At 34.4% G+C, this 14,784-nt stretch overlaps 1 protein-coding gene across 2 annotated transcripts in view; it reads left to right on the top strand.

Moving 5' to 3' along the window:
- Nucleotides 1-12,382, top strand: part of LOC138314424 (integrin alpha-9-like) — a 37,401-nt gene extending 25,019 nt beyond the window's left edge. For both annotated transcript variants that reach the window (XM_069254748.1, XM_069254749.1), the window contains 10 exons: nucleotides 5-211; nucleotides 1,511-1,677; nucleotides 3,028-3,165; nucleotides 4,419-4,897; nucleotides 5,628-5,805; nucleotides 6,986-7,135; nucleotides 7,649-7,768; nucleotides 8,188-8,286; nucleotides 8,483-8,608; nucleotides 9,239-12,382. In XM_069254748.1, coding sequence (XP_069110849.1) covers nucleotides 5-211; nucleotides 1,511-1,677; nucleotides 3,028-3,165; nucleotides 4,419-4,897; nucleotides 5,628-5,805; nucleotides 6,986-7,135; nucleotides 7,649-7,768; nucleotides 8,188-8,286; nucleotides 8,483-8,608; nucleotides 9,239-9,385 — 1,811 coding nt within the window. In that variant the 3' untranslated portion in view covers nucleotides 9,386-12,382. The remainder of the gene's footprint in view (nucleotides 1-4; nucleotides 212-1,510; nucleotides 1,678-3,027; nucleotides 3,166-4,418; nucleotides 4,898-5,627; nucleotides 5,806-6,985; nucleotides 7,136-7,648; nucleotides 7,769-8,187; nucleotides 8,287-8,482; nucleotides 8,609-9,238) is intronic.
- Nucleotides 12,383-14,784: the final 2,402 nt, after the last annotated feature.

The raw sequence follows: 14,784 nt of genomic DNA, 5'->3' as shown, positions 1-14,784 counted from the left end.
GCAGACATCTCTGTTGGGGCCTACATGTCGGATCAGACAGTTGTACTGAGGACTCGTCCTATAGTTACGCTTGACCGATATGTGTCCTTGACCCCGGAACTGGTGCCATTGAACCCTGCAAATCTGGCTTGTTATCAAGATGGCGATTCTGCTCCATGTCTTACATACACCGTTTGCTTCAATTTCACTGGCAGAGGCATTGACCGTATAAGTAAGATCCGTTTGAAGGATTGCGTATTGATAAACTGTCCATTGATGTGATAGGTTTATGTAAAACATTGTTACTGAAGTAACGTAAACGTTTGTTGTATATCTGAATATCAATATTTCGACGACATTGGACAAATGTAGATATTGCATGTCCAGAATAGTTGCAATATAACAATTTGTTTGTTTGAGTTTTACGGCCCAATGCCATCGACAACTAAGGTCATTTAGGGCCAAACTACAAATCATTTATTAGTTTCAATGATCCACAAAGAATATAATCAATGACTGCATCTAAAAGGTCAGGATAAGAAAAAAGGCAAGTAAGAACTAAAACACAAACTGTAAATGTTGATTTTAGAAAAAGATTGCATGGGATAAAAGAGTTTTGGCTAAAACACATGTTGATGAAGGGATAACATGTTGAGTTGATACGACGATAAGATGGGAAAACATTCATATCATCTAAAAAATGCCGATTTGTTTTAGATAATTGAAAATGTGATTATGTTTCACGACATGTAATAAAGTGTAAAGGTTGGAGACATCATAATACTTATATAACAACTGTGAAAAGTCATCAAGGGTACATTGAAATATAACGAATTGTTCCCAATAACTCACCTGGCCCTTGACTTTGTTTTCGTGCGTCGTCCGTCGTCCGTCGAGGGGAAATTTCAAATTTTTTTCTCCTACAGTTATGAGAAGTAATTTGGTTCAGATTTGGTGTGGACATTATTTATTGAAAGTTTACCAATGGTTATACATCAATGGACCCACATAGGCTTTGGGTATTTGCTTCAAAAGGGGCAATAGAAGACATTTTTCACTTTTTTCTGTATGGCGGACAGAGATTGTTTCCGATTTGGTCTATAGTATGCTTGATGGGTAATTGACTTGACTTGATCAGTAATTATTATTTTATAAATCAAAAGCTCTGAGGTAGGACCCAATAGGGATTTTTATTGTCTGTAGCATCACTAACTGAAATGGGACCTAATCCAAAAGAGTGCAAGTTATATGGGAGATATTATTTATAGGAAACTATTTAAAATGGTACAGTAATTTTCAACACAGAATGCCCCCAAATATTCATATAGCGATAACTTGATGGTTATGGTTAGGGTAGGGATAGCAAAGGTTATCTTAACTTGGTAGCTGAGCGATACAGGACCTCCGTGGGCCTCTTGTTTTGCACCAACGTTACCAAGGTATCGTCATTATTGACATGTTTCTCACTAAGAAGATAATACAATGCAATAATAATGTATGTTTTAAATCCACATTTACTCATCTTTTTCAGACCTAGATATTGGAATGACCGTTGACATGACACACAAGAAGAAAGGAAAGTCCAGTCGAATGGACCTGTATATGAACGACGAAAAGAAAGGTGACAGTTTTGTACAGCGATATGAGATCCAGAAAACCACCACAGACAGCTGTATACAAATTATAGCACGCGTTCGCGTAAGTTTAACTGATGCTTTGGTTTTGGGAACAAACAAAAAAATTGATCCCCTATCCAACATTTAAACACGAGGGTCCGATACCATCAACGTTATTAAGCGATGACGTATTACCAAGACCCATGACGTATTACCAAGTCCGATGACGTATTACCGTCTTAAAATGTTTCAAAGGGACATTTTTTCACATCTGACGGTATTATTGGCTGAAAGCTTATTGATTATTTAGTTATACACGACATGCTTTCTCATTATTTACTCTAGAAACGATTGTTCTTTCTGTTGTCTTGGTTCTGATAAAACCATGGTTTGTTGCTTAGTGGTATTCAAAATGATAGAATTTTATCTATTGTTGTATTGTGTTGATAAAAACATCATGCAGAAATACATTTACATCAATTATGGAAATTTGCTGAGAACAATATAGTGTTTTACCGCCATGCTAGTATTATAGAAAAAATCAACCAAATTCTTAGTACGATCTTACACTATATATAGTCACAGAATCTCTTTTACGAATGTTAGAAAACTTATCTAATTATCTGGACCCAGTTGTTCTGAAGCGATAAAGTTTATCACATTTTAACGACAATTTTGAAATCAAACTAATATCTGGTGAAACAATTTACAAAATTTTACAAGATTTACTTGCCAATTTTAGTGAAGAAATAATCACAAAGTTTGCAGTGAATGAGAAATAAAAGTTTACTTATCATATGATTAAGCTAATCATCCTATGAACAACTGGTCCCTGATGTACATATTAGTAACAAGAAGATCGATAACAATTGGAAGAAATCCTGCAGAACCCAAGGTTTATACAATTGAGTTTCCAAGCTCAATATCGATACGGTTGTGGCGTCATGAAAATTAAGAATATTGAAACGCCGTTGGTACAAATATAGACATCGAGTCGATATTCTATATATTGATCTCAGTGTGACAATGTATTAATGTAAGAATAGTCAAAATTAAGAGCGTAATATATAAGTACAATAGGTATCATATTTTCATGTGACTCATAATATATATATATACACATTATTTACTTTGCAGCTTATATGCTATTAGAAGTTGACATATCGAAATATGATTTAGTACTCATATCAAAATAATGTATCATTCAGAAAAGAATATATGTACATTTCGTAATCCGATCGGTTTGAGCTGTGAACGAAGGTGTCCGGATTATCGAGGGTACAGTGTATAGAAACAAAAGCTGACATTAACAATATTGTTGCAACCAAAACCACTAAGAAATACTCTTTATTAATAATAACAAACACCCATTCAGAAATACACTGTTATACATACGATTGAAATGACTTGTAATGTAACATTTCTGTTTCAGTCGCTGGGTCGAGAGTTTTTCGCCGCCATTGACCAGCCCGTGGACTTTAATCTAAACTACACGTTGAGTAATGATCCCGTACTTGGTGAGGTGATGCCGATCCTTGATAATTTCAAAGACCCAGCTGTGACTGTCAGCGTAAGTATTGACACAATTCTGAAATGGTTCGTCAGTGTAAGTATTGACACGATTCAGAAATGGTCCGTCAGTGTAAGTATTGACACAATTCAGAAATGGTCCGTCAGTGTAAGTATTGACACAATTCAAAAAAGGTCCGTCAGTGTAAGTATTGACACAATTCAGAAATGGTCCGTCAGTGTAAGTATTGACACAATTCAGAAATGGTCCGTCAGTGTAAGTATTGACACAATTCAGAAATGGTCCGTCAGTGTAAGTATTGACACAATTCAGAAATGGTCCGTCAGTGTAAGTATTGACACAATTCAAAAATGGTCCGTCAGTGTAAGTATCGACACAATTCAGAAATGGCCCGTGAGTGTATTGACACAATTCAGAAATTGCCCGTCAGAGAATTGACACAATTCAGAAATGGTCGGTCATTGTAAGTATTGACAAGATTCTGAAATGGTCCGTCAGGGTAAGTGTTGACACGATTCAGAAATAGTCCGTCAGTGTATTAATACCATTCGGAAGTGATTTTAATACCTGATTTGGCATTTATTATTAGTAATGATCATGTGAAATGAAATACAAAGTATAGACTGGTTGTGATCATTCTGGGATGGCCATCTTATATATATATATATACATAAAAATAAAACAAATGCTGTAAGTGTTGAGCATGTGTCAATTGTTTTAGATAACATTCAGCATTAATTGGTTAGTAGTATTACTATGCATGCAGGTTTGTGTGAATAAATACGAGAATAACGACTAGCGCTTCGAAAAAAAGCGCGGTGTCGACGGTAATTACTATACAAGTGGTCTAAATGGAGTCAATTAAAATGTTTGACTTATGATTTTTAGTCTTTTTTCTACAAATCTTTATGTTTTGCCCCATTTACAGTGTTTCAACATTTTTCTCAATACCAGACTCCTTTTTGTGTGGTCGGAGTTCATTATAGCATACAATAGTAGCGTCTTTATTATTGAAATGCCATCCTATTGTGTTAGCTTCCCTAAATATGTAATTTATGGGTATGCAAAATATCACTATATTTAGCAGAGACCTTTCCACCGAATCAGTTTGACCCCATTTAGTAGAGAGTTCATGACGTTGACCGTGGATGGATTTCCAGTAAATGTTAACCAACCTGAATGTTTCGGATCGCTTGTGTAGATCTGAACATCAAAATGATTTGTTATTGCTTAATGCGTTACACTGTTATGACATATCATATTTGTACTATTAATATTACCGTGTGTTCCAGGCAATCTTCAATACCGGCTGTGGTCTGCAGCGATGCCGTTCAAACCTGAACATTGAGGTGACATACGATCAGTCAATTGAAGCCATTGCTGGTAAATCAAACGATATATCGTTAACTGTCAACATAAAGAACTTTGGCGAACCAGCATTTGCCACCAGGGTAGTGACTCGCTCCAGTGATAATGTAGCCTTCCGCAGTGACCAAATCGATGCTGGACAGATCGTTTGCAAACAGAATGGAACCGGCATGATTGATGACGTTGCATGTGACTTCCAAACTCCATTTTTTTCGTCCATGACTGGCCAATTTTACTTGACGTATACTGTAGACATTCCAATCGATGGCAGTCTTGAAGATATTGAACCCTTCGTTAGTTTTAACTTCACGGCCTCTTCTGAGAGCGAAGAGATTGATCCCGCTAATAATAATCACTACATCACAATACCTGTAAAGATGAAACCGAATATCGACTTTTATGGGTATAAGCTTTTTTTTCTTTATTTTTGTTTTGTTTTGCACCTTAAAGGCATGATTCTCTACTATTCTCTAGATCATGTTCATTAATTAAGATCTGTACCGATTTGTACTTTGGGTAGTTTATTCCACCATATGGATAAAGATTCTCCAACAAGTGACTGTTGCTTATCATGTAACTTTCTTTACTTAATTTTCAAAATGTGAAATAAAACCCATCAACGTTAGCGAGTGTCTTTTGAAAATCATCGAACGAAAGTTACAATAAATACTTTAAGTAACAATCACGCATTATGAAACATATTTGTTCCTTTACTTGAGATCTATCTTTATACAGTGGTGATCAGTTGCTTCTCGTCTATATAAACCATTACATATTGTATCATACATGTCATATTGTACCTTAATATATTATCAATATTATGTTCTTTACACTTTAAATAAGCAATTGCCAATTACAAGTGCAATTTCAAAGAAAATGCGCAATCAATAGTTATCCAAAGTGGAAAGCCAATCGAAATCAAGAGAGGTTTGAGATGACCAATGAGAGTCGCTATATTTAAACACTGGTTAGTGTAAACAAAAACAAAGTTATGGGAGAAATAAGTTTGCAGAACTAGCAGCTGGTGTGGATGTATGGGAAATGTCTTGGAAACCAATTTGTTATTATTTTATTCCAAAATTCATGACCTATTTACGCAAAGAATTTGATTCCAATGCGCTATATTTTTTCAGATCTTCGAACCCAGAACAAGCTACGATTTCTCCCGATTCGAACAAATTTATTGCAATGGAGAAGACGTTTCATATATACAATAGAGGTCCAAGTCCTTTACCGGAGACCAGAATGACGATTGAATTCCCCAGAAAGAATTTGGATGGAGAGTTACTGGTGGACTCGCAGAATACGAAGGTACGCTCATAAAAAATATCTATTGTGCCTCATTATGTTTCATGCACCAGCGGTATATATGTAAATTCAATGTTCTCTGATTTGTACAAAATATGACAGATATCCTAATTATCAGAGAACATTGATATAGTATGTTATTTGTCTTCTGTATAAGTGACAAAAGAAGATAAGTATTTAGCTGGCTGACAGACATTACGAGTAATGTTAGTTTCAGTGAGGATGACGTAATACCGGACTTAATGGTGTTTGGGAAGTGTAAATAAAATGGATTTATCCTTCTTGACAGCATATTAATCCGCTGAATTCCCTTAGCCTCATATCGTAGAATAGTGGTATAAAGACATCATTCAGAATGAAAATACGTGTTCAACATTTTCTTTCTTTTATACATGGTTATAAATAAGAAATATTTAAAAAAACTATCATTTCACATAACATACATTGTTAAGTATATCCCTTCAATAAACAGTTTATACCAATAGCCCGTGAAGAAGATATCTATATACATGTATTGATGCAGAGATGGTTTTTGTGTCGCCTGCAACGCAAGGGCGACACTTAGGTATCTCTATGTCGCCGTCGGTGTTGGTGTCGGCATCGACGGTGTCCGTGCGATAACTTAATTGTTTATTTTTCTATTTCAACCAAATTTGGTATATTGCTTTATATCAATGAGATCTCGGATGAGTTCGATAATGGACAAAATCCGTCGATATTTGCAAGAGTTATGGGACTTTTAAATCGTCAAAACAGACAAATCCATGGTTTCCGCTCAATAACTTAAATATCTATTGTCCAATTTCAATAATATTTTATAAATTGCTTTATAACAATGATATGTCAGATGAGTACAATAATGGTCCAAATCTGTCTATATTTGCAAGAGTTCCGGGACTTTAAAATCGGCAAAACATGGTTCCTGCTCGATGACTTTAGTATTTACTGTCCGATTTCAACCAAATTTGGTGTATTGCTTTATATCAATGACATGTTAGATGGGTTTGATACTGGTCAGAATCCATCAATATTTGCAAGAGTTATGGGACTTCACCTAATTATTAACAATATTTTCAACTGTAAATAACTATTTTTTATGATGCTGTGCAGGCGACACATCCACTTTCGTGGATTTCTTGTCTTTGTCTCTCTTTAATATATTTTGTACCTCTCCGTGGCACAGGTGACACCGTCATCCAGTAACATTATGTGTCGAATATTAAGTGACAATGCTGATTTGAACGTACAATCCACGACTAAATCGCCAAAACCTGTCCCAGAAAAGATGTCGTCTGAGAATGTTCAACAGCCATCTCAGTCTATACAGAACATGGTACGTACACTGTACATCCTTTCCGAAATTAATACCTGTATATTTGTTCGAATGCTGTGAACCATCTTTCTTTCGCCGCTACTTAATTTCACGACTACCATTTTCAAAACAAGTTCGCAAAGATTAACATTTAATTATTTTAAAAAATGACTGGAAATTCCTATTAGTATCGATTATGTAAATGTTACTTTACGAAGATAAACTTTCGCGAATTTATTTGGATCACAAAATTGGCGAAAATAAATCGCACGCGAAAGAAAGTTTGTTTACAGTATCATAAAAAGTATGTACTCACAGCCAACTTATTTTCCTTGATGACGTTAACATTAGCCGAAACGTAATTGTTTCGAATAAGTGACTCCTTACTTTATCGTCATAATAAGAGATTTCGACAGCATAGGTTTTTAAAATAGAAATCTTATTGAAGGGGATTGCAATTATTCATGCTTTACTGAAGCAAATAAGCGAATCTGGAATTGATGCTATAGAACTAAAAACATGGTTTACTTTCAGACATGTAATCGCTATGAATGTGTACACGTGGAGTGCTTGCTTTCTCGACTTGACATTGAGACAAAGGAGACTGTCACTGTCATTATCAACATCACAGAGGCCTCACTCACCTTCGACAAGGTTAGTTATGTAACAAACCTAAACCAATCACTATAGAGAATACACTTATACATGTGAAGTGGTGAATTTGTCCTGTATTGTACAGTAAAAATTAAAAACATGTACGTCCATTCTTTTATAGCAACATATTACTAATGAAATCTACGGTGGCTGACTTTTGCCATTTTATCTTTTCGCCCCATATAACTGATGGAATTTACTTTTTCTTAACAGCGTAAGTTTTTTAAAATATTTTGATACGGACATGAATGTAGAAACTAAACAATCTGTGTGTAGTTTTAGAAATGATTCTGTCTACTTCATGATAATTCTTTACAATATCGTTCACTCAAATTAATATATTTTTCTAAATATTTTTTTTGAAGATCTGGTAGAGTTAGATTGTAATAGTTATGTGTATATATGATCTTTCACTGTAGAACGCTGAACGATTAAACTACGTGACTACTGCCGAGATCCACAAACCACAGCATTCTAGTCTTCCAGTATATTGGCCGGAAACTCCTTTAACAAATAAGGTAAAGCACTGGAAGTAGCGGCAAAGATTTTAATTTATGTTAATAAATCTTCACAGGTTTTTTTAAACAGAAACATGAACAAAATATTGTATGTAATTGACAATATTAACGTTGGATTACATCTATGTCCATTTTAAGTTCTCTTTGACAATACATTTTTTGAAAGTGAATTTAAAGCCTATTGGTTTATATTTAGATTCGAGTCGATATCTACCCGGCATTAGAACGGAAGGTAAGCGAGGAAATAGAAATTTGGATCCTGATCGTAGGCTGTCTGGGGGGCCTTCTCCTGTTTGTGGCGCTTGGACTTCTCCTTTGGAAGGTAGGCTTGGCCTTATCGTTGCATATAGTCGTCCCAAAAACACTTGCATAATAATGATTTTGGAAGTTTCATGGTATAGCTAATATGATTACCTTTTTCATCACCTTTGGTTTTCATATTCCTTCAATGTAGTTCTTTCACACATAGTTCCATTTTGAGTTTCATACTGAATATTATATACAAGGTATATCTTAATGACCCAGTACCTTTCCAAAACGACTGATGATTTTAAAAATAGAACGTAAAATGATATTTCTAGAGTCGTAAAAGTTATTAGCTTACCGTTAATGCTATATTTATAACCCCTTTCTGAACAATTTACTCAAAATAAATTAAATATAATTTTCATAACTTAGATCGTCATAATATTATGTTTCCCATCGTCATCCTGATTACTACTATTAGTTGATTATCACTGCGCCAGACGGCAACACAGCGAAATGAATCTTCTTTGTTAACATAGATTGTGTAGGGAATCTTGTGTTGATTTTGTATAAATTTTCATAGATTATTGTTGGTTTTAAGAAACCGTAATTTTAGTTAAAGAATGATAGTGGGCCATTAAAACCATATACACTAAGATTGTAGTTCTTTTATTTATATCTGACATGCCTTTTTGCAATGTTTTAGTGTGGATTCTTTAAAAGGAAGAAGCGTGAAGAAGTACAGGCATTTAAACGTAGGCAGAGTCAGCGACAATCGGCCATCCACAGGAAACCTGGCTCAAGTAACAGGGGCAAGTCTGGTGATCCGACGACAATGTCATTTTTAGAATAATGATTGATTTCATATCTCTGAATCAGATCTGAGTGTTTGAGTCTGTGAGGATGATCAAGTTTGAGAGGTCAAATGGATGAAAGAAGAGAGAGACATTTTTTTAGATCGAATGTTGCAATTCAACTTCTTGTGTGAGTACAGATTATTTTTTTTTTTTTTGAAATTCATTTTGTTGTCAAAGTCCAATGGCACGGTAGCAGAATAGTTACGCTGTATGCCATACTACCAAAGGGGTCGGAGCTGCCAGTTGGTCGGTGTTTTTTATCCGCCACTAAATTTTGGTTGACCTTTTAGATATTTGATGTGTCCAAAGGAACGTAGACACAGTAGTGAACTACCTATATTTACGCTTAACGTAGACGTAAATCAAGATTCATATATACATTTTTTTGTGGTTTTTGTGGTGAAAATATGCACAAACTATGGGAAATCAAAATATCGAATTCAAAAGTCTAATTGACTAACCACAGGACGTAGTTCCTTAGTAAATTGGCCATTTTCTGCTAAACCTATGGGATATTCAACTCTCGCCTAGGATGTACACGATGAATCGCTGATATACCGATATATAGCCTAAAGTGAATTTTAAAAAGAAGTTTATTTTCAGTTTGTAATCATTTTACGGTATTTTGACGAATCCCCTAAGTTAGAGTTCTATTACTTTTGATAAAGCTGTGGTTCGCCTTATATATGATCTCATTCATATGCCTTGAGCAGCAAGCAATACTTCATGTAATGTTTGTATCACATTTCACTTATTTCCTAACTTGTGTGAATATATAATAGAGACAATGGCATATTCAAATAAACGTTGTTTACAATATATATTATCATGACACATTCCTTTCATTCAGTAACCTCGGTTTATAATTTATAATAATTTAGAGTGTTAGACATTGTGTGGAAGTTAAAGGGAAATGTGGATATCATCCTCGACACTCCAGGGGTTCCGATCACTTCTGTTGCCTCCAATTTTACTGTGAGATAATCCAGGAGTGTATAGATCGTAAGTGATCGGAACCTCTGGAGTATCGAGGATGTGTAGAAATAAGATAGTAGCTTCGTTGTAATCTTTTAGAGAATTGGTACCCAATCTTTCTGAGCTGTAATAGTTTGTTAATTAACGCTTCATTAATTAATTCATATAACATAGATAGATTTTGTCATAATGTATTATGCTTAAAGATTGAAGAGTCAGTTAAAAGTGTAATCTCATTATTGAATAAACGTTTGTTAAGATATGTTGTTCACTACAAAATGTATTTTGATTGTCGTGTGACCGTTTTCAGTTACCATATTGTTGAAGCTAAAACAGGGGACGCTTCGCGAATCCGTGATCTTTCAAACGTCGAATGGGGAGGGGGTGTCATTCGATTGGCTTTCCAAAACCAGTCTTGCTACATTCCTCCATATTTTCTCCTGGTCAGTGACCATAAAGATCAAGAGAGATCCTACGTGTGTTTGTGTGCGCGCCTGGCCTCTTTGATATATTTTACCTATGATTTCTACATGTATATGCTACTACGTGATAATTATTTTTCACTCAATGACGTGTTATAGAAATTTTATCTATCCTCTTTCACTCTTGATTATGTTTATCGGTAGATACTGTAATGATATAATTTAAGTAGTAATACTAAAACAACATAGCTACGGGTATGAATATATAAACAACATTTCATCCAGTTATATTACGTAAAGCAAAAACACAAATGTATATTTTTGTTTGTTTTAGAACAATTTCCAAGAAAACATTGTATTGCTACTATTTCCATTTATGCATTGTTGTGGTGCTATTAGAGATGAACTAGCTTGATCTCTCATCATGAATTCGTAATTGGTATAATATTCAGAAAGCATAAGAGATGAACTAGTTTCTGGATTTGTAATTGGTATAATATTTAGAGAACTTTTAACATGGGGAAATCTTGATCGAGAATTGTTATTTGAATGAGCAGAACGTTTTTCGTTTGAGTGTGTATTTTTGTACCCGGTGTTGTTATGTTAAAACTACATTTTTGTACTGTTTTTAATGTATTTTTCCATCACACTGAACCATGGGGATAACTTAAAATATTTTTCTATATTTTTTTTAATACACATTACTTTTATCCAGTCATCGATTATTTTTTCGCATTTTTTTATTATACAAACGGGAATTTTTTTGTAAGTATCTTGTCTGTTTAAAATAACATAATGATCACAGAATCTTACTTTTCATTTATCAATAACATGATGGATCCTGATCTATACCATTCAAAATCTATTTGAGAATTTACTAATTACAAAATTGTCATTCATTCCATGACGGTATGCAACCAATTATCACTTTTTTTTTACTCAACAATACAATGTCGTTAACGGCAAAAAACAACGGAAGGACTTATTTTAATATACGTTATATATGGAATTTTGTTGTATTTCAATCCAAAATTACACCAGACGCCAACAAGTAATTAGATTGTTTATGGTCATAAGTTTGAAAATGTCTGGAAACTCCGATGAACCATTAGCCCCTATTCTAAAGACATCAACATTTTAAAAATGTTTTATTTCATTACAAATCAGTTTATAGGGAAGTTACGGACCACTAATATGATGAAAATGGTAAATTATATCAAATTGGAGCGGCTGTTTTGGCAACGCTTCAAAGTCATTTATTTTTCCAACTTAGCATGTTGATATTTTGAGGAAAACTGACCATAATAGTGCTATATTTGAAAATATTGAACAAGTAAAAGTCCAGGGATCAGTATGCCGCATTTCCAGTAATTAAGGGCCTACATGGCGGGGGATTTGACAGTAGTTCTCCTAAGATGGATAGAATTAGGTTTGCCGTGTGTACATGACTGTCAGAGTTTGCCTGTAAACAGTAAATATTTCAATACGTGAAATTCATGTGAATGTGAATTTTGTATATCCCGTTTCTACACTTTATCTTCATCAATAAATGATGTTCATTTAAGTATCGGAAGGAATAAAATATTAGAGAATTCAGTTTTGCTTTGTTTTTGGTAGAGTAATATAGAATGACACCACAGCAGTTTCACACCCATTGAACGAGTCATATACAATTTATATTGATAATAGATATGTCGCCTTAGCCAAGTCAGAATTAGACATAATTGCACATTTATTATGCGTAGAACATGATAAGATCAGTAAAGCAGTGTGACAAAATTTCATGAAAATAAACACATTCATTTTATCATTTTTTTCTATGCGTAAGAAATTATTTGCATATAGCATATTTGTGTAATATTCAATTAACTTTAACCTAAGCAAAATATGTGATAAACACACAGATCCCACATATTTTGATTACTAAAAAACAATGATCTATTAATTAAATTCTGACATATATTAGTAATTAAATATCATAAACTAAATCAAGTTGTTTAAACATCGATGCAAAATTATTAAGCTGATAAATTAAAAACTAAAATACAGAAACATTAACAATTTTGAAATACAGATATACGGACTCATATCTGGTATCATTTGATATATTAAAAATATGTTTGTACATGAAATCAATCCTTGTATGAATGACCTTGACCTTTATTCAAGGTTACTGGGGTCAAATAGGCTAAAATCTGTAAACTGCTTCTGGTGAATAACTAAGGCCTAGAGACTTGCTGGAATAAAGGGCCATCAAATTTGATCAAGTGGGTTTGGTTCTTTTTAGTTTAACGTCCAATTACCAGCAAGGGCCATGTAAGGCCGTGCCAGGTTTGATGGTGGAGGAAAGCCTGAGTACCCGGAGAAAATTCCTACCAGCGATCAGCGGGGAACTGCCCCACATGGGACTCGAGACCCAGAGAGGGAGGACTTGTGGTATTATGTCGAGACATCTTCACCACTCGGTCACCACGGCCTATTGTTCAAATGAATAGTATTGACCTTCATTCAAGGTCACAGGGGTCAAATAGGCTAACATCTTTAAACGACTTCTTGTGAATAACCAAGATGCTCAGAGACCTTATATATGATATGTGGCATGCTGGAATAAAGGGCTTCCACGTTTGCTCAAATGAATGGTCTTGACCTTTATTTCAGGTCACAGGGTCAAATATGCTACAATTTAAAATGACTTCTTTTCAGTAAAGTAAGAGGCTTAGGGACCTGATATTGTGGCTGTAATAAGCTGGCTACCTTCATCAAAATGGATGACCTCGAATTTCATTCGAGGTCATAGGAATCAAACAGTCTAACATCTTTAAACGACTTTATGTGTATTTTAATTCTACTATATGATGTATTGTCTAATTGGTAGTCAGATGATCGTTAAGGCCCATTGGGCCTCTTGTTTAAATGTGAATATTATGTTGATGAATAACCGATTTTGAAAGTCGGTCATCTCCTACAACTCAACTATGTTCAATACATATAGGACACTTAATATTACAGGTATAAAAGCAATTTAGAGATAAATACCACTAAATGAATAATCTGCATTATTATTTTTGAACATGACACTTTTATAGGTAGAAAGGGTCGTTGACAAATCTTTTACGTCACTAAGACGACCTTGATAAATTGAGCGTGTGACTTTGCATGTGGATATGACATGGTACCGAAAATGATAAAATAAATCACAAATAAATATAACATATTTGATGAATTGGTCATAGAACCATTCTCAAATACACAATGTAAAATTACCAGAGGAATTTGATATAATGATAATGTACGGCAGGCCTGAAGATAAAAACGAGGAGTTGCATGTCCAACAACTTACCGTGACTTAAGTTATAGAAAAAAAAAACGTAGTCGGGGGAATAACCCCATTAAGTAGCGCCACCTCCTTTTCAGTTCTTTCCCTAGCGCTACATCCATCAGGATTGTTCTTACAGTGTTGGTATGACAGGCAATATTATTGAGAAGACAAGGAAATAGTTGGATGAAAAATTGGACTTCATTGAATCCAATATCAGCGGTATAAATGATCGACGTAATAACCTTGAGAAAAATGAGAAAATTTCAGGAGCTGGTATGTTTTTTACCCCTGGATATGAAAAACCATATGTCGCGATTTCAAAATGTCGCATGTGAAACTGTAACATTACATATTAACTACAATTTGGTTAAAAAAATACTCCAGCGGATATTGACATCACAAAACACCGTGAACTCAGTAACACTGACTAGAATAACAATTACGCTTAATATGTGATGACGTCATATGATACATTGTGAACTCAGACACACTTGTAAGAATAACATTAACCTTAACATGAAATGACGTCATAGTAGATACTGCGAACTCGGATGTATTGGCTATATAGAACAAATTCAGATAATCTTGCTGACGTGTTACTTAAAATGTGCTCGTTACTTCCTCGTTAACTGTCAATTGCCATTGGTCAAAAATTTACCGATAAATGTTCCAATCGTGC

This window comes from Argopecten irradians, chromosome 2 (assembly GCF_041381155.1).
Source record: "Argopecten irradians isolate NY chromosome 2, Ai_NY, whole genome shotgun sequence".
In the NCBI taxonomy this organism is placed as follows: domain Eukaryota; kingdom Metazoa; phylum Mollusca; class Bivalvia; order Pectinida; family Pectinidae; genus Argopecten; species Argopecten irradians.
The sequence above is the reverse complement of the archived record's forward strand: the minus strand, read 5'-3'. Positions and strand labels throughout refer to the sequence as shown.